Genomic DNA, 24,450 nt, shown 5'->3' on the forward strand with positions numbered 1-24,450 from the left:
TCTGTTATTATGCATTTTCTGGTTGAATCGAGGAAGTCGATACAAATTTCACCAAACTGCATTTTTGCCCGGTTTTAAGCGCACGAGGCAATTTTGAAGTTACACACATTTCACTGTGTGCAGTATCAGGTGTGTGAAATGTGATGAAAGCTGGCACCGGAAGGCAAGCCCGGCAGGAGGCTCTTTTCATATTAAATCTCTTTTGGATCTATCCATGCAAAGATGCCATAATATTACAAGCATCTGTGAAGCCTGGCAGATGACGGATACATTATTTACATATTGTTGCACTGCGTTCATGTATATATCTCAACAGACATTTCTAGAGAAGTGTTAACAAAAAATTCCAGGGGCCTTGGCGGTTCCCTAAAATTCGCACCCAAAGCCCCAACCATTTACTTGCGCAGCCACCGAACATTGATATATTCATGACTGAACAAGTCAGTTCACACCGGTTTCGCTCGCAAGACAATCAGATGCTTCTTCAAACGGTGCTCTCCACAGTGCTAACAAACATTTACTGCCCCCCCACTCACCCACTTACCAGCCGGTCACATTCCTATTAAAATAACTGACACTGGCAGCTTCAACTCAATTAAAGCTGCTGTGAAACGTTACGGTGAGCGGTCCTTAATTGCTGGGGCACGCACAGCACGTTAACCGTGCATGATTAATCTCCGAAGCGGGTTTGTCCGTGACCGTGGCTGAGAGGGTGGACAGAGAGGGTGAGAGAGGGGACGTGGGGCTGTACAAGTCGAAGTGTAGTAAGCAACAACAACAAAAAGCCCTGCTACCCACTACCACCACCACCCACCCACCCACGTCTTAACCCGCCTTCGCCCTTCCCCTTGACCTAGCCTCCCTCTCTCAGCATCCTCCCCCCCCCACCACTGGCACGGCAACCCCACGGCTTTCTCCCATCAATCGCTCGGGCAGCAAACTCTCGGTGCCGGCTTGCTTGCAACAACCACAACCACTACCCTCACTCTGGACTCTTTGCGCTCTCCGTCCCATCCATCGTGGGCTCAGTGGGGGGAGGAGGGGGGGGGTCTTGCCTTGTCCACCACAAGCTCTGCTCGTGTTTGTCTCTCCGTGTCAGTGGCAACTTCGGCTGAGCCGTCATCGTTCATCTCCGACTCCGACTCCTCCCGCGTGCAATTAATTTTTACGCAAATACGCGCACGCACGCGCGCGCTTTACATTACTACGAATACGTACTAATTGTGATAATAATAATAATTATAAAAGACAATAACAGCTAGTACGTGTTCGTCGCCTGGCTCGCTGGCTGAGTGGGGTGGAGGGGGGGAGTGGTGCTTGTTAGTTTTGGATGCCAGAGGAGCTGGAGAAGAGGAGAAATCAAGCGCAGCGCACTTAAAAACCTGCCCGGCTCCGCAAACACGCGCGTGTGGGACCTGAGCGCTCCTCCGTGCGTTCCCTCTCGTCCCCGGGAGCAAGACGCCGACTCCAGCACACACACAGACAAACAGGCAGCCCTCCAACCCCTCCGCCCGACCACTCGTCTCCTTCTCGGCCCGTAGCCGCGCTTCTCTGCACCCCTTGAACATTATGTACGCCGGACGTAAGAGGAGAAAGCCCGTCCAACGAAGGTACGGTGGTGGGTTTGGGTTATCATCATCGTCGTCGTCATCATCATCATCCCAGTTCACTTTCGAATGCACAACACTTCGTTATCCTCGCAGCGTTTCACGCAATGGAATGTGACGGCTCGCGTTGCAAACGCGTACACACACACGCACATGTACACACACATGTACACACACATGCACACACACATGCACACACATGCACATGTACACACACATGTACACACACATGCACATGTACACACACATGCACATGTACACACACATGCACATGTACACACACATGCACACACACATGTACACACACGGACATGTACACACACATGCACACACACGCACATGTACACACACATGCACACACACGCACATGCACGTACATGTACACACACACACGCACATGCACACACACATGTACACACATGCACACACACGCACATGTGCACACGCATGTACACACACGCACATGTATACACACGCACATATACACACACACGCACATGTACACACACATGTACACACACACACATGTACACACACATGTACACACACACACGCACATGTACACACACACACATGTACACACACACACGCACATGTGCACACGCATGTACACACACGCACGTGTACACATACGCACATGTACACACACACATGTACACACACACACATGTACACACACACATGTACACACACATGTACACACACACACGCACATGTGCACACGCGTACACACGCACATGTACACACACGCACATGTACACACGGACATGTGCACACACACGCACATGTACACACACGCACATGTACACACACACACATGTACACACGCGCACATGTACACACACATGCACACACACGCACATGTACACACGCACATGTACACACACACATGCACATGTACACACACATGCACACACACGCACATGTACACACACGCACATGTACACACGCGCGCACTTAACATACGTGGTGATTTAACATGCATGCGATGTGCCGTGCCCGTAATAGATTCAGCTGTGCATGTTTTAACATGAGCGGAGCCTCATCCTCCTCCTCCTGCTGCTGTTGTTGTTTACTTTACAGCACTTGCTGCTGTTAGTCTCACGTGCTGTTTGTTGCGGTCTCGAGGTGCCATGCGTGGCAGCAGCAGCACCTTCAGCCGACGCCGCGTGGCCGACGTTTCGGTGACGGTGTCTCGTCGAGGTGGCTCGGTGCACTGTTGATATCGCTGCTGTTGTAGTGCAGTAAGGAGCGTGATATGGTCACGCCCGTGAGAACAGGGCTCTCGTTGTAGGTATTGAATTGCAAAAATACATTGACCGCTCGCTCCTAGGCAGGAAAGCTATTTTCATGCGCCGTTATATTTGTACGCGCAAATAACGTGAACGTATTGTTTGCTCAAATTGTATTGCTCTCTTGTTTTAGGCATAACGTCAAACATTTGAAATGCAGTATGTAAACATGCGAAACACTGATTGCACATGTGCATTTATATTCATACAATGCATACATCATGCACTTGTGCAATGCGGTCAATATGCGAATACAATAATTGTTGAAACAGTACGTGACATGTTTGACTCATTAACAAATGGTTGTTGCACCATCTAAACGATTATACAAGTATTCACATAATCCACAAATGTGTAGAGTTTACATATACTGCTGCTGGTTAGCAATCACGACTTGGTGAACAGTCGAATGAGGGCCACCGCAGCCCTGAAGGTTGGTTTTCTGCAGGTTGACACACCAACGCCATGTGAAACGTTCCCAATCGCGGTCATGCTCAACCACATTCGGCACATTTATCCCTAATTATTGACCACGGTTCCAAGTAGCACAAACATTGTGATGCTGCGTTGGCAGCGGTGTCACAAGCACATCTTAAAAGAGCTCAACATGAGGAAATATAACGTAATCGGCAACGTTTTGGGCAATGACCTGTTATGAAGTGTACATATTTTCACCCAATTTGTATTGTGTCTCTTTGAGGATATATTTATATCTGCTTTTTGTACATTGTAGGCCGCCCATGGGAATGTGGAATTTCCACCTCATTGGCTCAGAGCCATTAGTGGTAATGAACACTGCCCCGTTGGTTTAAGTAAGCAGGGACTTTGATTTGACCTTTGGTATGTTTTTATGTGAGGATTGGGTTAGTTTTTTTTTATGGAGACACCTTTGACAACAATCAATAACATCTGATGGTTTTTTAAAAAGAAGTTTTGCAAAACAACTTTCTCCTGAGGTCATGGAATGGAATATACAAAAGTTAGCAGCTACATAGACTATGTTGTACTGTCAATAACATTAACCTATTATCGGGACCGGCTTATATGTGAGGAGTGGTAGCTCATTTATAACTTCACAATTACCTCGACATTTTATCCTTGGTCAAATGAAATAAAAAAGTTATATATTTTTATTGAAACTCGGTGTTATAAGGGACTTGGGTTATTTAACTAAAATCGTATTGAGTATGTGGGGGATTTAATCAGCATGCCCAGACAAATAAAAACTATCCATACGGATAGGTCAAAATTCTATTTTGTGTGGCCTTCAATAGGCCACATCATATGTCCACTGGCCACAGTGTACATAGTTAATTATTTACATTTGTAGAGATATCAATTCAACGAAGTGTAGAGATATGCTTGCTAGCAATTACACAAATGAAGACATGCTTTAGGGAACAAACACAGGTCAGGTACATCATCTTGACAAATAAGAAAAGTGAATAAGCTTGGGCAGAACGCACCACTAGATGGGATAATGGCCGATGTACGAGCCAAAGGAGAAAACGTGCCCAAGAGGAAGACCGCTGTGGAGATGGAGCTATGAGATCAGTTCATGTGCAAGAAGATGGATGGTAAAATAATTAGATCGTGAGCATTGGCTACAGTGTGGCGAGGCCAGTGGAGAGACAGTGGCTGATGATAATGACGATAACCACTCATTCTCCAACTTGAACGCCACAGTCCTGAAGGGTGGATGTCACTCACGCCGCTGCTTATTCCGCCACAACCTCCTGCTCCTCCAAAGTTAGCGGATTTCACAGGGCATGTGCCACTGTGCTTCAGCATTGCCTCTGCGTGTGCGTTACACGGCCATCGTCCTGAGCCAGCCTTTGCCGGGTTCGTGTGCCCGCAGCACCAAGCTGGTGCCGGTGGAAGGAGCCAAGTCTAACCCATCCAAGCGGCATCGTGAGCGCCTGAATGCAGAGCTGGAACGGCTGGCGGGGTTGCTGCCCTTCCAACAGGACGTCATCTCCCGGCTGGACAAGCTGTCCATCCTCCGCCTCAGTGTCAGCTTCCTTCGTGCCAAGAGCTTCTTCCACGGTAATAACTTTTACACGCGCGTGCGCGCACACGTACATCGTTTTTTGGTGGTAAAGCGTGTTCACGCACGCAGACACAGGCATTCCAAGATGCAGACACGCACTCGCACGTCGTTTCTTCAGGGTAAAGCCCGCACACACTCATGGATCTTCTTGGGCGGAACGTATAGACACATCACGCACGCACACGCGTGGATGTCCACGCACACATGTAAAGTCTTCCAGGCTAAAGCCTGGACACTTGCAGAACGTCTTCCAGGTTTAAAACTGTCTATAGACACATGAAAGCATGGTTGCACCCATACACACTGTGTCCATTCATCCACCCAACCTGATCAGCAACATCCGCAAGCAAGAATACAATGAACAAAAAAACGAATATATCAGTTTCTGTCATAATGTAACGAAAACCTTTAACATCGTAAAGTATTTCACTGACTAAAGCCCACGTTAGTTAACACATTAGTACAGTATTTTTGTCACATCATATGCTAGTGGTGTGAAATGTAGAGTTTTTATAGATACAAAGCAACACCATTCCTTGACAATGTACACATTGTAATTTTATTCGATGTTGCGCTGAAAAAAACAAGGAAAACAACTGTCGGTTTAAAAAATATTTTTCTAAATGAACATTTTCGAATCAAGCACTACAATCACAAACTGCTTTTGCACATTGGCATTTTAAATCATGTCCTCTCTGGTAAGGATTTTATTTTCCATCTGATATTAATAATGATTATCATTTAAATAACATATTAAAATAAAGATATGTTTATCCCTTAGAAATGAATGCTATTTATACAGTAATAACATTTTATTTCTTCATGATGCAACACTGACATCTTTGTATGTGTAATATTACTTCCATTGGCCAGTTGAACAAACTTAAAATATTTCCTTTGGCAGAATTTCAATTCAACAAAAAAAACATTAAGCAGGAAAATACGCTATGTCAATGTTTGTAGGTCAACAGAGGCCTTGCTTTCGTGGGATATTAATCTGTGGCCTAGATTTAAATGACAGTTAAAACCACATTCTAAAAATTGTAAAAGGCCGAAATGGCCACACAGTAACAAAGCGTAAACCAAGTGCTTTAGATATTGATTCAAAGTGCGCATGAACTGAGTGGAAATATTGCGTGACCTCTGTGCTATAACGTGTCTAAGTTAAAGCACCCAAGCTTTCCTGGATAGTGCCTCTGCCTGTCAACCCAGCGTGTGAGAGATGCCAGAGGGATATGTACAGTCTAATGCTGTATTGCACTTTCTAAATCAGACGTATTTGACCTCTTTTTACATAAGGCCGTGCATTGTAGCATCACTTTGCATAATGGTGTTTATCTCAATATTTTTGTTGTTATATTAGGGTCATATGATATCAGGTACACATTTGCTCATGAATTAATGCAATACACATCTGGAACAGTTTGAATTAACACTTTGTTTTGTGGGATTTGTGCCTTTATTTGGGGCGGCGGAGGGGAATAATCATCCAAGATTAAGGAATGTTATATGTGTCGTATGTACAGTCATGTACTGGTAGGATCCTCCTGGTTACACCAGCCCACAGGGGATTATTGTGTCCGTCCGTCGTGCAGAGAGAGGCTGGGTGGGGAGGGTGGGGAGGGGCTGGTCACCCCGTGGTGCCCTTATAAAACTCAACGTTTAACCTACTCACGCCGGCTTGTGCCCGCCCTCACAGTCGGCCATATTTGCGGAATACACCACGCCGCCGTTGACCCTGGCCATTGACCGAGCAACCCAATGTTCCTACCAGCTCCCTCCGCAGGAATGTGTTATAATAGGTGCTACGGGTGTGATGGTTGGCAGAGTGGGTTGGAAACCCCAGAGGTCGCTGGTTCGAATTCGATCTCGTAACGCCACGTTTGAAACAATCAAGTTATTTTTGTTTGTTTGTATCTCTTTGCCTCTGTCCACCCAGCAGTGTAAATGAGCAACAACATCACAGTGGCCCAGACAGTATGAGAATCATTGCTAATATTTTAAGGTTACATTTTTTATATATTTTCTTCATTGTATTTGTTATTTAGTTTTTTTTTTAATGTGCGCTCTTAAATATTTGTAGTTTATGTTATAGCGACAAGACAAGAAATATCGACAGTCTGTACTCTTCAGTTTCCTGGGTGAAATGGGGCTCCGGCCTTGACCAATCCAGACCAGCTCGCTCAAGAAGCTCAGTAAAGAGTTTACCGATCGGCTTAGTTCTAAGACATTTGGCCAGTGTGAAAAAGTAGGCCGAGTATCCACTTGACACTTGTAGAGGTCCTTCTGCCAGCAGTGGCATGTGCAAGATATTGCAGGGCTGAACCTATACTTTTCTAAATATATGACTTGAACCCAAGCATGTCTTCTTTGAAAGTATCCCAGGGTTATAATGCCAGAAAGGGCTTATGTGAACTACTTATTGGACATAGCTTATCTCAAAACCATTAATATCAGCTGTTGAAAGCCTTGCATTTATTGCTGCCTAACGTGAAAACACTATGCAATTAATTAGGTGAAGAGTGCCATAATTACTTATTGATCTTGCGGCATACCGAATTATTATCAGCACTGCGCGGAATCTGCCACACTTGATATGTGTGCATGTTTTTTTTTAATATCAAGTCTTTTTACATACTACAGTACTCTACACTGCCGCTCAGATGACATGTCACAGTGCTTTCACCATTCTCTTAGTTTACATTAATGTAATAGTCCTTGCAATTACCACCAACATAATAACCCTCTCTCCAACATAATAAGCTCTTTCTTTAGCCGTAAGCCTCATTATCACATTAATACATAATCCACAACATTTTTATGAAAGCTACAAAAACATTGTCCAGAAGAAAAATATCGACGGGACAAATTCTTATACTCCAATGCTTTGGTTGAACTTTACCATCTTGTGATGTTTACATCTGCCGCTATACATTATTTACATTTGTGTACAATGCACACTTCAATAGTAGATATTACTTGATATATATTCAGTACAGTATTATATATTTTCACGCGAGCAATTTGACGAGGGCTGAGAATAAATATGTTTTACACATATGCCAATCTCAATTCAACACTGTAGGACACCACGTATATCATCATCATCATCACAGTGCTGCATGCAATGTTACGGTGCGATACTCAACAATGTATTTCCAGATGTTCACTATAATATATACGATGCATTTGTGTATCTTTATGCACCCGTGTGGGTTGCGTGTTTGCCTGTGTGCTTTGTGAGTAAGTGGGAGTTACTTAAATTGTGTTAAGAGGCAGTTTATTTATAAGTCCAACAATTATATGCAAAATAATCAGCGTGATTGTGGAGATTATACAAAACAAATCCAAAAAAGCAGACTATACACGACTCCTTCCCATATATGTCCCCCTGAATAATAACACAAATCTTTTCTACACATCCCATCAACCCCACAACATTTTGGAAGTTATTTTTGTCAGCAGGATTGGTTTAATACAAGCATACTCACATTCAATATCTGGTCAACACACTCACAGCTTGCCTAAACAAATGCTGGTGAACTGCCAGACGATTTTTGGCCAGGACTCTCTATCTTAGATATGCGTCCTAAGTCTATGCAAAAAACTACTGTGTATGTATAATGCATAACACTAAATCATAACTTGCGTCATTGTGAAGAATATATCAGTGACAAAATAAGCAGATAACATTACCTCCGTCACATGCCTGTCCATCCAAAAAAAACAAGTTCAAGTGTGTTTTACATATCCCGTCAGCCATGTGGCCTTCTGGGTAGGAGTGATTGTGTAAAAAGGATGGGATGTTTAAAATATATATATACTTTACGTCTAATTTGTATGCGCAGGGATAAATCTGGAACGGAGGTTTGTATCATTTGCTATTTAAAACAAGCATTATCATTTTTTACGACGTTAATGAAATGAAGATTTGCTTTCAAATGCGGACTTCATTTCGCAATGTTTTCATCGACAACATCTGCGCTGCGTTAAAATAAGATTAACCTTTTGCCGTTAAAATCTCGGCAGCGTTTAAAGAAGAAAAAAAAACACCCCTAAAATTCTCCTAAGATGCATTGTGGCGTTGCGTCTCCCGGAATAAGTTTTGCACGATCGCACCGCTGCTACGCAGCACGCCAGGGTGGAATAAAAAGGGTCAAGAACGATAAAGGGGGCAGAGGGGGGGGGTGCTGAAAATCGCTTAACTGAAAGATTTATTTGGGAGGAACGGCCGGTAGCGTTTGTCTTCGCGAAGAAGGTGTGTCGACGAACCACGTCCAAAGTACTTTGCTCCGAGACGCTTAATGCGAGACGCTTGATTCCAAATAGACCATCACATTACACTGGACTGTATAAGCCTAGTAATTATTGGTGCACGTGTGCACTGTAATGAGGTCATCGCGCTCGGTTGCTTTTTGCAAATACTGTACAGATGGGTGGCAGGAAAACTACACTGTGAGTGTGCGTGGTTTATGTAAACAAAAACACAACGGAGTTCGTTGAATGACTTTTAGGATCATCATTGTTGAGTGATATTTACTCAACAATTTGTCATCCCCATGCGGAACTCGATTAAATTGTTACACATTTCGCAGCGGTTGTAATCAAGTTAGAAACAATTGGATGCATCCTGTATGCCAGGAACGTGTGATATAGAAGCGGTGGGTGTAAATTATGCCAGGAGTCTCGCTATAACCAGTCTGGCAGACACAAATATAAAAATAGAGTTCCATCGTTTACCCCCCCCCCTGTCCACGTAAATGTGTATTCAGATGCTTCTCAGTTCGGGTAATTTTTTGATAAAGGTCGCAGCTTAAATGTTTACAAAAATCAGTAGAGAGTGGTGGTCCAATTGAAAGCATTATGGTTTGCAATGTCACACTGGAGGGGGGGACTGGGTGATGGGGGTGGGGAAGTGTGGGTGACAGCATGGTAGAGAGAGCGAGAGCACGGCATGTGTGCACAAGCAGCGCTGTGGGAAAATGAATTTTTCATTCCTTTTGGAATGAAATGCCTTCTGACAGCTGTCACTAAATAATGCAGCGAGTCTGACTTGTCCGCGGAGAACGGGGCACTTTGTGTGCATCGCGGGGCCCCTGTCTGCTGTGCGTCAACCCGGTGCTAGAAATGTCCTCATTAATACAAGAGATCTCTACAAGCCGGGCCTCATTGTGCGCTGCTTTGTTTTCTCAATAATTAGTGGGGTGTGGTTGGGAATTAGCTTGGCTCCACAGTTGGAGATTTCTTTCTTTCTGGCGCGTAGTATTTTTTTTTCTTTCTCCGTGCTTGCAAATGCCAAAACGTGAAGGCCGCGCGCATTGTCGAAGTCCATTCATGGAACTGTCTACAGCATTCATCATAAAATAAGCACAAGTGTTTTTTTTAGCACATCGCTTTGGTGAGTGGGTTCTTTAAGACCACTATATTTTTTTCTCGCACATGGAGAAGTCCTTGTGAATTTACTAAATCCCCAAAATGTTGAATTCCTTGGTGTAAACAAAGGGTTAATGTTTACATAGGTTGAATGAAATAGCTGGACAAGCCACTGTATAAAACGCTCAAGTTGCAGAGGCTGTGTAATTAAGCCATTAGTGGCACAGGCGTGCTTGAGTAAACCTCCACAGAGTGATGGGGCACAGGTCAAGGGCTCCAGCACCAACATTCCCTTTGGGGTTCCCTGATAATAACATTCCTGAGGGCATTCCCCTGAGAAGAATATCCGAGTGGTTAACTTACAAGACTCAACCTTTTGAGGATCCCCTGAAACGAAGGGCTGAGGGCAAGTGTCTTCCTTGTCTGCGCCTTAATTGATGACTAAATCATGTCACTGATGCAGTTCTAATACTCTTAAGTCTGTGGTTCTTCTTAACCTGGGATGTACGCACCCTCTGGGGATGCGAGATGCCCTTTCTGGGGGTGCGAGACGTGGCCAGATTTTTTTAGAAAGTCAATAATCGAAACACAAATGAAGCACGGGCACCTAAGTACAACTTACTTTGTTTCATCAAACCCTATTTGTTGAATAACATACATGTTTTTAACGATTGAGACCCAGAGGGGTGCAAGGCTGCAGTAAAGGTTAAGAAGCACTGCTCTAAGTGTTACGTGTCAACCGGTCTAACCAGCAAAAATCATCAACAATTTGCACTTCTCATAGCCCAGATGAAATTATAAAAAAAAATCGAAGTAGGAAAAACGTGGATCTGTTGTCTATTAATCTTATATACTTGCCATTTAACATATATGCGGGAGTAAATAACAGAAAATGAAATACTACATAGCATGGCGATTGTCTTAATGAGATACATTGCCATTGTAGTGCTTTTCCACCAATTTGACAGAAGATTGACAATGTTTTATATTTGCAGAGGTATATGCTCATTACGTATATGCTTTGTAAGAGCACTTTATTTTAATGGTTCAAATCGTCTCTTACCGTTACAATTGTCTGTTAACACATGGATGAATTGTTTACCCTGTATGCATCATCTGGGTTACTCAAAAGAATCATACCACCCAAGCCACGGTCAAAAACGTATGGACAGAGGCAAGTGTTTGTATGCAAGAGAGCCAGATAACAAGGGCTGGTCAAATACGCCACGTGAAGTGTGAACGCAATGGGTGAGCCCCTCTACAGAGTTGAATTTCCAAGTTTGTAGTGGCTCTAAAAGCTCCAAATTCTACCTTAAAGGAATCTTAACGATCGAACAAAAGCCTACAAATCTGAGGCGTGGTCTGTGCATTGACACTTTCCTTTACTTTAAAGTGCTTTAGTTTGTCCCTGAGCTGGATGGATTTCCACTAAATCTGAAAAAATTCTAGGAATGTGTTACCACTGCCTGCTTTGTATAATGCAACTGTCTATAGACATGGTAATGGCGAATGGTGCCTCCTAAGAAAATGGTTATTTAGCGGGAGTACATTAAACCTTAAGGTGCAGCATCAACAATTGCTAACAAAGCATAAAAAATAACAGTCCGCATCTTACAAAAGGCAAAGGTGAGCAACGTGTTTCTTGCAAATTGAATGATCCAAATTAATAGGTCTCCTGTTCACGTGGCTTAAAATGCTTCTAAAAACACGTCAAATACAATCTCTGCTTGCATTACCCAGTACTGTAACAATTGATAAATAATATTAAATATTAATACAATTTCTAATTAAAATTTTAGACAGTGCAGCAACCTTTACCTGTCTGCCTTCTCTTCACTGTATGTTCAGAAATGTTAACAATGTTTTCTGGATGTTTTCCAGAAGAATATACTCCATGCCAAATATGGAATGTCTGTTTTAAAGCAGTAGTCAACTGCCAAACTCACGTCTCTGGTGACTTTAAATATTGAGGTCAAGGAAGTTTTTTGGGACTATTAGAGACATCACAAAATTGCAGTGGTTGAGAATAAATTTTATTCATTCTGTCACTTGGCTGGTCCTCCCAAATAAATATTTCAGTCAAGCGATTTGCAGCATCCACCCCTGCCCCCTTTATTGTTCTTGACCCTTTTTACTGCACGGTAGCGTGCACGCAGCGGTGCGATCGTGCAAAACTTATTCCGGGAGACGCAACGCCACAATGTATCTTAGCAGAATTTATTGTGTTTTTCTTTTTTAAATGCTGCCGAGATTCTAACGGCAAAAGTTTATCTCATTTTAACGCAGCGCAGATTTTGTCGATGAAAACATTTGCAAATAGTATTGAGGATTGTGTGGTATTAGTTAGAGCTTGGCAGAGAGAAAAAACAAACTAGCTGTAATTTCACCTGCAGTGCCATAAACAATGGGGAATGTAAGCTTTATATAAAGTTGGATTTGTGTGGCAGGGATTTTAGATTTGCGCTCATTATGAAGGCCATGGATTACTCCAAAGTCAAGGGAAGCTCAGCTGAAATGATTGGCAGGGACTCACATGACCATCGTACCATAGAAAATATGCCACACGCTGTGGAAAAGCCATCTCACCGTGTTTAGTTAAATGCATATGTTGTGATTCATACACTCTATAAATGTAACTTGCCATCATCATGGCCGGCCATGATCAATTCACTTCTGGATGAAGGCCTCACCAAAGCATCGCCATCTCTCATGTTTTTAAGATGTAGCTGCCATAATAGAAACGGAATTTTTATTTTTATTTTATTTGAATATGTTTCCATGCTGTAGTTAATGTGCAAATATGGTCAAATGAAAATAAGTACGTCATCTAAACAAATGTAAATGAACTATTTTAATACATTCTGTATATTTAGTCTTTAAATAATCTTGGTTCTATAGTGCTTACTCAAAATAAGTCAGTTTTGTTTAGACATTTTCAAGAGTATATTTGTGAGTAATTTTCGGCTGTAGAATTGGTGCTGTCGATACTGAAACTGTGTAAATTGTAATGATGTTCATGATAAATCTATCTTCAAATTATGCACCTAATTGTTGATGCAATTGTCTTCGTAAAATGTTTATACACATTCATATTCGGAGATTGTCTCGTTTAAGACACGATCAGTACAATGGTGTTACGTTACTGCGGTTGAGTGAGATGAGTTTGCGCTAAAAGTAAAACAACTGATGTGATGTGCTCTTCCTTTGTGGTGTCACGATTTGTAACAATTACCGCTCCTTTAAGATAGCACCTGTGCATTTTCAGTGCAGGATAGTTTCTTTTTCACAATCAATCTTTATTTAGACTGGAGACATCCGATGAACTATAACGTTTTTTTTCTTTCACAGATGTCCAGGCAGCATTGTCGTACATTCACTTTGGTTCGTGTACATGCTAATACTCGATATAGTTGATGGCAAAGCTCAATACCCTAAACCAGGGGTCGGCAACCAAAATAACAAGAAGAGCCATTTCTTTCCAATTCGGTACAAAATTCAGTATTTCAAGAGCCGCAATGCATCTATGTACATACTGTACATACGTACATATCGTCAAGAAGCAGCCCGTAAAGAGCCGCATGCGGCTCCGGAGCCGTAGGTTGCCGACCCCTGCCCTAAACAAATAAATATAATACTTAATGTGGCTGGAATGCAATTAAATTAACCTTTTTTATGCTGATGTTAATTGAACTCGGGATTCTAATTTACATAATTACAATAAAGTGTTAACATAACCATTGTCAATGGTGTCCGTTTGACATTTTATATACAATCCAACCCTTGCAGCTACTGTCAAGGCTCTGTTAATGCCCCTGTAAAATATTATTCTCAAAATTCATCTGCACGTGCCTCAGAGTGTTTCCTGTGCGCTGTACTCGTAGCTAATTGGCATGTTGTGTTTACGTGACAAACCTTACTAATTGGCTGTGTCGGGTGGTAACGAACATTTTATATTTATGCGATCTAACCCAGAAAAACCCGTATTATGAATGAAGATGAATGATGAAATTAATTGCCTCACCGTTAACCCATGAGAAGATTAGTGGTGATATAGCTGTAAGACAGCCACACTTCCGATTGCATACACGTACGAACGGAATCGGAAGTAAAAGGGCATGCGGGAGTGCGCATGCCACAGTTTGGTGCCAGCTATCATAGAGTGCGGTCGTGTCGCTACAGTTCTCTGCGGTGAGTACAATGTCTTTACAAACAGCGGCGCTACGCCTCTCTAAATAAAATAAAGGCTAACCGCTTTGCGCGTTCCGAGATTCAGCGGTGAACTGGGCCCACCCTACAAATTGCAGACGTTTCGAAACGGGAAAGGGTTAATATTTCCGTTTCAATTGTCAATGGGCTAAAGCTCCCTCTCGTGGAGTTCCTTCTGCCAGCAGGGCTGCTACCGTTACCTTTTCTTCTATGAAACAAATGTGAGACTCTCAAATGATTGTATCTAAGTTCCAAAAAAGTAACAAAAATTTCGTCAAATTCCGTGATCAACGTCACTGAATACAATTAGCTATGATAGTAATTCTAATAAATAGACAGCCAAAAACAAAAACAAAACACTTATCTTGTCTCGGAGAACGAGAAGCAGTCACCACCACACGAGCTGGTAACTGCATCTAATTAGGCCCAGGAGCGATCTGTGTGGCAGCAACAACAAAAAGTGGACGGCCCAACCAACACTTGCCCATTCGTTTTTACCCCGAGATAGGGAGGTGACTGGGAAATGAGGCTGTCGACCTGTCCCTTTCGATCACTGAGTGAAAAACTACATGAATGAACGAACCCTCACGGAAACACCAGTAATGTAGCTAAGTGCACTTTTATAGTGAGTTTCATTTAGACCGGCCAAAATGGCATTACCCGGGCCTCATTACAAATGCTCAAGGCATTCTATGAAAGTGCCATTAATGTCTTCGAAGCCAGCATGCCATTAAATGAGAAAACATTTGTCCTCGAGTTACATTTGTGTGGCATTATCTTTCACACACACACCATTCGATGCAGCTGTGTCTATCTGCAGTTCAGGTCTGGCTTTTTTTCTTCTTCTGTGATTTACTTGACCGTTGGAGGACTTGCCCCTGTAAAAACCTCAGCTTTCAACTGCACTTTACATTATACAGTAGTTGTGTTTGGTTTAAACATAAATCTACTGTCCAAGAGTTAATGTTCTAGTTTTATTTCATGTAAACTTCTACAGCTTCTGAAACTGGAGACGTGTAACGACAAATTAACCTGCCACACTAACACGAAAACTTACTTTTATTCACTGCGCATAGAAATTTTTTAAAGTTGAAAGTGGTACAGCCACTCACGCCCCCATATACGTATGTGGAAATGGTGAATTTAAAAAGCCCTGGCCAGATCTCGGAGCTTATCCTCACATTTGACATCCAGTTCCTACCGCTTGCAGTTAATTAAGCTGAGCTGTCGAAATGACCGGCTAGCCTTGTGGCGTGAGAGCACGTGTTAAGTGATGACGGGTGAGGCATCTAGGGATGTGGTTCTTGGAGCTCATTGGGAAAGCCCATTAACTCCTGATGATGAAAGAATATCTTAATCTTCTTTCATGTGGTGGTGCATTCTGCTCATTTATTATTTACGTCAAGCGTTTGAATGGAACTCTTTACGAGTGGGTGGAGAAGTAGTCTAACAGTTCCATAGCTGCAGCTCCATAAACACATTTTGTGGTCCCGGGTCACAGAAGCCTTCAAAGAAAACCTTGCTGGAGATTCAGGTGTATGCACTATGTGAAAGCAGTGTTGCTATAGCGGCTTTAGCCTAATGTGTTTTAGATATAAATCTCATTTTTTCTTCCCGAGGACAGATGTGACAAATGTTAATCGAGCATTTGGTCTTTATTCAATCTTCCATCCCTTTTCGAGAAGCCAATAAGCAAGCGGTTGTGCTCTAGAATAGGAATGTGGAATATCGGCCCACCATTTCAGGGCTTCAAACAGGAGATGTGTACTTTCTGTTCCCGCATGTGAGCGATAAACCACTGCCCATGTTTATGCTTGTGTCTTTATAACTATTCGTCATGCTGTGTTGGCCTATAATACCTGCTACAATATACAATAGTGATACTTAGACATGATAAAGTTATTTATATTCATTTAGGTAAATGTTCTTGGCATGCATGTCAAATTCAGCTGCATTATGCAGTGAAATATGTTAGATGTGTAAACAAAACCTCATGCATTCTTTCCTTTCTTTGATGATAGCACTGTACTGCAAATATTGTTCATACAATCTATAGATGCTTTAAATTCATAATAAAATCACCAATGATTATAAATACTGTTGCTGTGCTCATCACTTGAACTTCCAAAGGGAATCATGGGATACAATTTCTCGGTGGATAAAAATACCTCAGTGAAATCTATAGTATACTGGTTAAACGGTGGACATGTAGACCATACTGAATTTTATTCAGTTGATTTATTGCAAAAAATTTAGTTACAAAGCAGAATTTTGTGAAGAGCAAATATTATTTATTTTGCAATTAAAACTATGGCACGTAATTAAAATTGCACGTAAAAATCATGCTACGTTGTGATTTTTGGAAACACTGCATTTTATTAAAATAACTTATATCCTTCTTGTTTGATTAACATTAAAAAACTGCTCTTATCCACATCTGAGGTTAAAATCAAAATATGAAACATGTCATTCCCAGAGTCAGCTCAATGTTTATTGACCATAATGACCAAGCAACCAAGTGTAACAGCAATCTTGCACTTGATGGCAGTGCTATTTTTTCACTCGTCTAATTATAGCTTTATTTCCATGCTTGTATGCAACAGCTGAGGGAGGGGGGCGGTTAACAGCTTGTGGAGGAGGATCATGTCTCCCACGATTGCCCCGACATTGGTGGGGGGGGGGGGTCTTGGTCTTATTCACGACAAAACTGCCACAACCAAACCGTGAGAGAATCCGCTGTTGGGGCTTGAAAATTGCCACGCTAAGTTGTTTCGTAGCTGGTTGTGGCGTCTGCCAAAGTTCACTTGCTCAGCCCAATTACTTCCCCACTCACCCACCCGCCCCTCCTGATTGATCCTCCCACAAACAGAAGTCTTACGAGGCGGTCAAGCTGGTGGACTCTGTTGCGTTTGTTTGTTGGCTTGCCCTGTTGTGTGTGTTTTATGTTCATAAGCATCCAACGACATAAAACAAACTTGGCCTACGTTCACATAACCATGAATTAATGTTCTTCTTTGAACTCCCTACGAGTGTTGATCTGGAATCAATCAAGACCCCTTAAGTTTATTTTTGACTTGATTACTTTCAACTATATAGGTTTCATGATTATTTCCATGAATTGTTTGTGAAAGTTTTAATTTGAGATAACACAATATAATCTACATTTTTAATATATGTTGTGTTTTTGCCAAACCTTCATATATATTTAGTGTGCATATTTTTAAATAGGTACACAATGCTATTTGGAATTAGCATTTTCTCATGTTTTCACTGATTTCCATTGAATACTGTGTTGAAGTTTACATAGGGTCAAGCATAAACACATCAATGGGCTCTAAAAATATAGGAGAGGGTGTGAGAATGTGGGAGGTAGCACTGTGTGTCTAATTTTAGCAAATACTTAAACACAAAAATACACCCACTTGAAGTCACTTAAAAGCCATTACTGTTGTATTCATCATCATCATCACGGTCCACGGGCAGATAGCCCGTAGGTATCTACTTGACATTTCATCATTTGTTTCCACTTTCCTCTGTCTTGCGCCAATATGCTCAAGTACTGCCACATATGTCAGGCACCAATTTCTGATCTCGTTGTGAAGCCGTTCTCTGCTAGGTTTTCCTCTCTTTCCAGTTCCCTCCATTTTTCAAAACATCACACTTTTGATGTTCCTGTTCTTGCCCATCATACATGTGTGTTCAAATAGTGACAGTGTCCTTCTCATTACTGCCTGCATCAGTTCACTTGAGCCATTTTCCAGGGTGGCGAGCCAGGAAGGCAGTGATGGTAAAATTGTGAAATACGAGAGGGTTGATCTGCTCTACAGGATTTAGTATGGGAGCCCTCAGCAGTCAGAATCAGAATCTTTATTTAGACTGGAGAAATCCGATTAGCTATGAAGCTCTTTTTCACATCTATCCAGTGGGGGAAAGTCAGAAAGTTACATCAACAAACAATACAAAAAAACATATGACCGTAAGATAGAGTAAGCAAGTCGCTATAAATGTAAATAGAGTTTGGAAGTACAAATTGCACAAGTACACGTACTTGCTGATTCGTCAACACCAATTGATTCGGCCAATATATTCGTCTTCATTGACAAGGTGATAACAACATTTATATACATTATAAGCACTACATTTCTGAAGTTATTTACCACAATTCATGCATTTTGTAAGTTTATTTTATTTATATTTTTTATTCTTTCCCATAATGCAACATTTTATACCAGTAATTTCTCATTTATGAAGTATATTTATTTTTGCAAAAGTGCTCTCACAGAGGCAGGTTGTAAAACAGTATGTTATAAATGTGTTATAAATCACAATATCCAGAAATTCTTTAAACTTTTTTTTGTTATTATCGGTCCTGGCCCACGAATTTTGCTTCGGAGCCAGTATTTGTTTCACACACTGCCAAGTATATATAAGTGGTCACTTATTTGCAGTGAAGTAAGTGTATTTTTTTTAGAAAACCTTGTGAGGACCCAAGAGACCATGATGGTTTCATTAGCAAATTGACGAAAAAAACCCTGATACAATCAAATAAAGTACAAAAACTAAGCAAATATAAATCGGAGCAAAATAAAACATATATATATACTGCACGAACGTTCATCAATGTTAAAATCAAACAAACTTTGTTTGGCTCATGTGTGCTTGGACTAAGCACTATTAAACCCGTTCATCGCACAATTTGGATACAGAAACACGAGCAGATTCAGCGCTTCGTGCGCTAACGTGTAAAAAAGGCAGTACAATGGCAAGTTGCTCTGTATTGTTTTTGTTTATCGTACATAATCTACAGTTTTATCATTAAACCGTGATGCTGGTGAGCTGGGAGCTCGTACGACCGACGCGCGGCGATTAGTATGCGAGGAGGAGGAGGGGCCGCAGCTGTGTGATCACGGACATGCCCTGCGGGCCAGCATAAATTCATGTTGTGAGTTGACAAGTCGACAAGGCACCCTAATAGACCACCCACCACTGGCTCATGGCCTTTATAGGCTTAAGCCTGCTGTGAGGCACAAGCGGCATGCTGCCACTCTTACGCACAATTCCCCAAATGTAAACAAATGTACACAATGCCTGGCGGTGCAGTAATGTCACATGTAGATTCTGTCCTCTGACCCCGGCGTTGTTTTGAATGGCTAATGCGTCATTCCATTCAAGGTCATTGCTGTGCTAAATAGTCTATACTGTGCCTTAATCATGACAAATATTTCAATAATCAGCTGCTTGCAAATGGGTTAACCATGTTTTTTTATACTACAGACAATTGCTTTATGTGATAATGCTGTGACATGTACAGCACCGATACACATTTGTTTAATTTAAACATTTGAAAGAAATCCCAATTTTATTTTAGTGCAACCATGGAAAACTGGTCTAGGAAGGAGACATTTCAATAAATGTAATTTATTCAATCAGGGCGAGAAGACTATGGGATTCGATCATTTTGAGGGGGAAAAGGTGACATTAAGATCACAGTCGTCATGCCTCTGTGATAGACTGTGAAAATGCACGTGATAAAAGCCAGTTTGTTGGTTTAAAATGTTCTTCTCTTGGTGTTCATGAACCAACTGTCCTCGTAAATACAACAAGCAGCAACACTTTGTTTTATAGGGGAATACAAAATAAATCTAAAATTCCATAAGCAATATTCCTGCATGGGTATATATTGCTTGGCGGTGAGTGATGACACAGTGGTTAGTTCTCTGCACGATGAACCTACTCACCTGAGTTCAATTCCCAGCCATGGCTAACATCAGTGAAGCTTGAAATTTGGACCGTTTCACCCCCAAACTCCGTCAAATTGTCCGGACCAGCGTGGTCACAAAACCCCCGTGAATGTCTTGGCATGGGGATGCCTTTACCCAGTGTATATATCCATCATGCATAGTTTTCCTGTCTCTTACGTGCCCACATTGTACAGTATTTTCATGGAGATAGCAATTGAAAATGAGAAACAGGCCTCTATTTTACCATCGCTGTGCATGTGCTTGCATTCACTTGCTTGGATTTTTTTTTATCACACAGTCACAATTATATACTAGCACAGCCGTTACCCCACAGCATTGCTTATGCACATGTGCTCTGCATACTTTTAAACAATACCACAACATGGTCGGGCATTTGTGTCAAATAGTTTTAGCCAAACCAGAAATGTCTTTGCCAGTTGCAAGTGAAATGTTTATTTTGTTGTTGTTGTACCTCGTGATCTTCTGCTGCTGCTGTATCACAGAATCCACTTGCTTTCCAGCATGTAACTGCTATAAATTCTCCACTATCCACAAACAGTGTGGTCATTGTGCTATATCCAGTTAGGTTAGCTCCTATGACTTTACACTTTCATAAATGGGAGTCTTGTGAGCATTGCGACGATTAAGTACATTTCTTAACGAATAAAGTGGCATGTGTTCACTTCCACCATTCACCAGACTGTAGCTCTGAAAGAGCCTTAGCAAAGGGACAATCCCAATGTAGGTGGTGGCTGTAGCTGAATTGACAATGCCTTCACTGTGCATCATGATGGTTGGTCGGCCAAGTCCACATGGATTGCCTTAGGCTGGGCTCATTGTGGCTGCCGATAGTGCAATCTTCTGCGCTGTGCCAGTAATGTCTGGATGCGCCTGTCCAGCGGCGCAACATTTGCTTGGCATTCACTAGTATGCTGGATCTCATACACAATAGGGAGACAAATTACATACCGGTGATTATGTTAACAGTGCATACCACACACAACACTCTGGCCTGTACATCATTTCCTTCCCAATACTGTAATGAAATATTGACTTGTGTGTGTCACACATCATGCTTGTATATCATCGGTGGAGCGGTGGCGCAGTGGTTTGTGCACTGCACTACAAACCCAGCGAACTGAGTTAGATTCCTGGCCACGGCTAAGATCATTGGCGATTATAATCGTCATTGACGATTATTTGAACCTTTCCTAGGCCTCCTCTAGGTCGACTCAGCTTCAAATGAGAAATTGAAACAGTGTGTAAACATCTGCACTGAGGGAACAAAGGCAGATTGGAGTGATGTTGGCTATACCAACCCCTTTGTGTGCCGTGCTGACTTTCATAGGTGCTCGCTAACAGCTTATTCCCCGACAGCCTGTTAAAAGTCCATTCAGGCGGTATTTGTTTTTGTATGATGACTGAGCTCAAAGACACTGCACACTATCCAGCTGCCTGTAACATATTTTTTTCTGAGAACTATAATGACATCTTTATTTCATTTGTTTGTGTACGATTCAAAGTAGGAGATATAAAATATTAACACATATACTTTGGAATTCCTGTTGCTTTTAAGTATTTGTATAAATAGAGAACATTGTTTTAATGTGGTTTATGTACAGAAGTTAAACATTTTATTCTACGATGCTATTACAGAATGTTTTCAAGTTGATTTCTATTCTTCAGATTATTCATTAAAAAATATGAAAACTTTTGATTTGTAATACGATACCCTGGGAAAACATTAAAAAGAGTAGAAATATAATCAATATCCATTCAATACGTCTACATTTTATAACGGTGAAGCTGTTGTGTGAGCACATGTCACCGTCTCTTATATCAGCGAAAATAAGGATGATTCCCAATAAAGGTGGTATAAAATTTGGGAAAAGTTTTTTCAGCCACCTTTCCTGAGTCACCGTCTTGAGTGAAATAGATATGCTGTGGTTAAAAGAGTAAAGGTTTCTGTTGGACTATGTGTGGGGGTTAGTCCCTTCTCTTGCATTGCATCGCTGGTACAGTGTGAGTGGATGGATTATTTAATTCACCTTTCCTGTGTGAGATCGGTTGATAGATGCCCTTCACAAGCAAAGGCCCCTTCCCCATGCAGTGGGGCAGAGCTGACTTCGGCAATCTTTTTTGAATGGGTGAGCCAATTTGTGAACGGCTGGAAAAATTGGCATATTTAAAAAAAAAACGTATCTTTGTTTTGCACGTTGGGATAAACATTCTAAAATAAATGTCAACCACATGTTAAAACAGCGCTGTATAGCAATTAAATCATTAAAAAGACTTGCATATCAAATACAATTTGCTGGGCTTTTATCAGTGATTAAAGGGCATTTGAATAATTTGAAACTGAAGTAGTCATCCAAGCTCACACAAACGGAGGGAAATAAATATATATCGAGATTACCAACACCATTTGCAAGGGTCAACTTCTACATTGGAGTGGTAAAGTACAAGGCGAAAGAGCATCCAGTGTCCTTGTCACCAAGGTTACTTCAAGCAACATTATAAGATATATTCTGAAACATTTGTTTGAAAAAAAAAGAATCCTTAAATATAAACGTGGAAGATTTTAGCCATTGCAGATTATGATGATGACTGTTGTTAATGATGAGGATAATAAAAATAAGTAAAAATACTTACAATGAATTTTTTTAAAGTTGCTATCTCAGTCAACATTTTTTTATGACATCAGCATATTCTTTAAACTTCCAAACAGTGTAAGATGTAGCTGCATTATGGATCCACATTTTCCATTAAAACCTATAAGATTGTACTTTGGAAAGGTTGGTAATTCTTCATCTACAAATCATTGCCACCAAAACTAGAAAAAAATATGTAAAGCATAAACCATACAAATAATGGCGATTTTAATGCGTATTAAATCCACTGTTTCCAAACAATTGTTAACAAGATTGTGCCAATTCGCACGTCGCGTGAAAACATTCATGTTGCCAGTATTATCTTTGCAAGTTTGCCTTGCATGGCTGATCTATGCCAAACGGTGCCAGAGATTGATTATTAATAAAAAAAGATGTGACTAATCATCATGTGCATCATAATTTACGATATTAGGAAGCCACTGGAGCAATGCACTTTCAAATCTCGAACCGCTTTTTGTGTTTAAGCTTCATGTCCTGCACCTACGATGCGCACGGTCGGCTACGTAGGCTGTGAAAGAAGTTCAAGCATACGCCATGCAAGGTATAACTTCAGTACAAGTGGTGTGTCTTTCACCACAGTGCAGGTATTTGTGTTTTTATTCCAGGATGGGGCAGGGTTACAGTGGTCACGGCTGCTTTGTGAGCGGAGCGGGGTGGGTTGGATATCATGCAGCCACCAGCAGTGTTGGAGATTAAACAAAGGGCATCATTGTGCATGTACAGTAATGCTGCAGCCTGCACGGCTGGGGAGGGGGGCTACCCCCACACTGCTGCCATTCATACCCTGGGCACAGTGCCACAGACTTCCGGGAATAAAAGAGTCCCCAATTTATAAATAGCTTCCTCCTCCTGAACTTTAAATGTGTTTTCTCTCTCTCTCCCTCCCTCCCTTCATCTACGTCAGTTACTGTTGTTTACTTATGTGATTTATATACATATGCAGTGTTCGTATGTTAAGGAACACATGCTGGAAACTGAAACAAAAAAAAGGACAACGTTAAAATTGAACAGGCTCACGTCAGCAAAAATGTACACAATGTGAATTTGCCTTCAATTACATTTAAACAAGTGAATGCATAAACATAAAAATGACACAGAAAAAAACTTAATAGACTCCAGCAGTAACATGAATACAATAAAATACTCCTAACCTTTAAAAAAAATACATATTAAGCTAAAATAAGTGGATATTATATTATGGATTATATAAAAACTGGAATTCTTAACGCAAAAATATAAAGATGTAGCCTTGCAATTGCTTGCTAATGTCACTGCTAGAGGTAGGGCCTCCACAAGAGCGTCTTTCACGCTGGCCAGAAGACTTGGCAGAAGCGGGAGTAGACCGAGACTAAACCCCACCACATGCAATCTGTCCACGGTTTAAATGTGTCCGACCCATTTAAATATACTCCGCACCTCGGATTAGCATGGTTGGCTACGTACGGCGCGAAATAAGTTCAACGTGCTGCACATACATGGAGTCGGACAAAATGCAATTCTTCAGGAGAC

The 24,450-nt window shown here is 41.5% G+C and overlaps 1 protein-coding gene across 2 annotated transcripts in view; it reads left to right on the plus strand.

The window, feature by feature from the left end:
- Positions 1-922: 922 nt before the first annotated feature.
- Positions 923-24,450, plus strand: part of LOC144725015 (aryl hydrocarbon receptor-like) — a 94,175-nt gene continuing 70,647 nt past the window's right edge. For both annotated transcript variants that reach the window (XM_078604449.1, XM_078604456.1), the window contains exons 1-2: positions 923-1,610; positions 4,758-4,945. In XM_078604449.1, coding sequence (XP_078460575.1) covers positions 1,570-1,610; positions 4,758-4,945 — 229 coding nt within the window. In that variant the 5' untranslated portion in view covers positions 923-1,569. The remainder of the gene's footprint in view (positions 1,611-4,757; positions 4,946-24,450) is intronic.

Source organism: Lampetra planeri, chromosome 2 (genome assembly GCF_965212315.1).
Source record: "Lampetra planeri chromosome 2, kcLamPlan1.2.h2, whole genome shotgun sequence".
Lineage (NCBI taxonomy): Eukaryota > Metazoa > Chordata > Hyperoartia > Petromyzontiformes > Petromyzontidae > Lampetra > Lampetra planeri.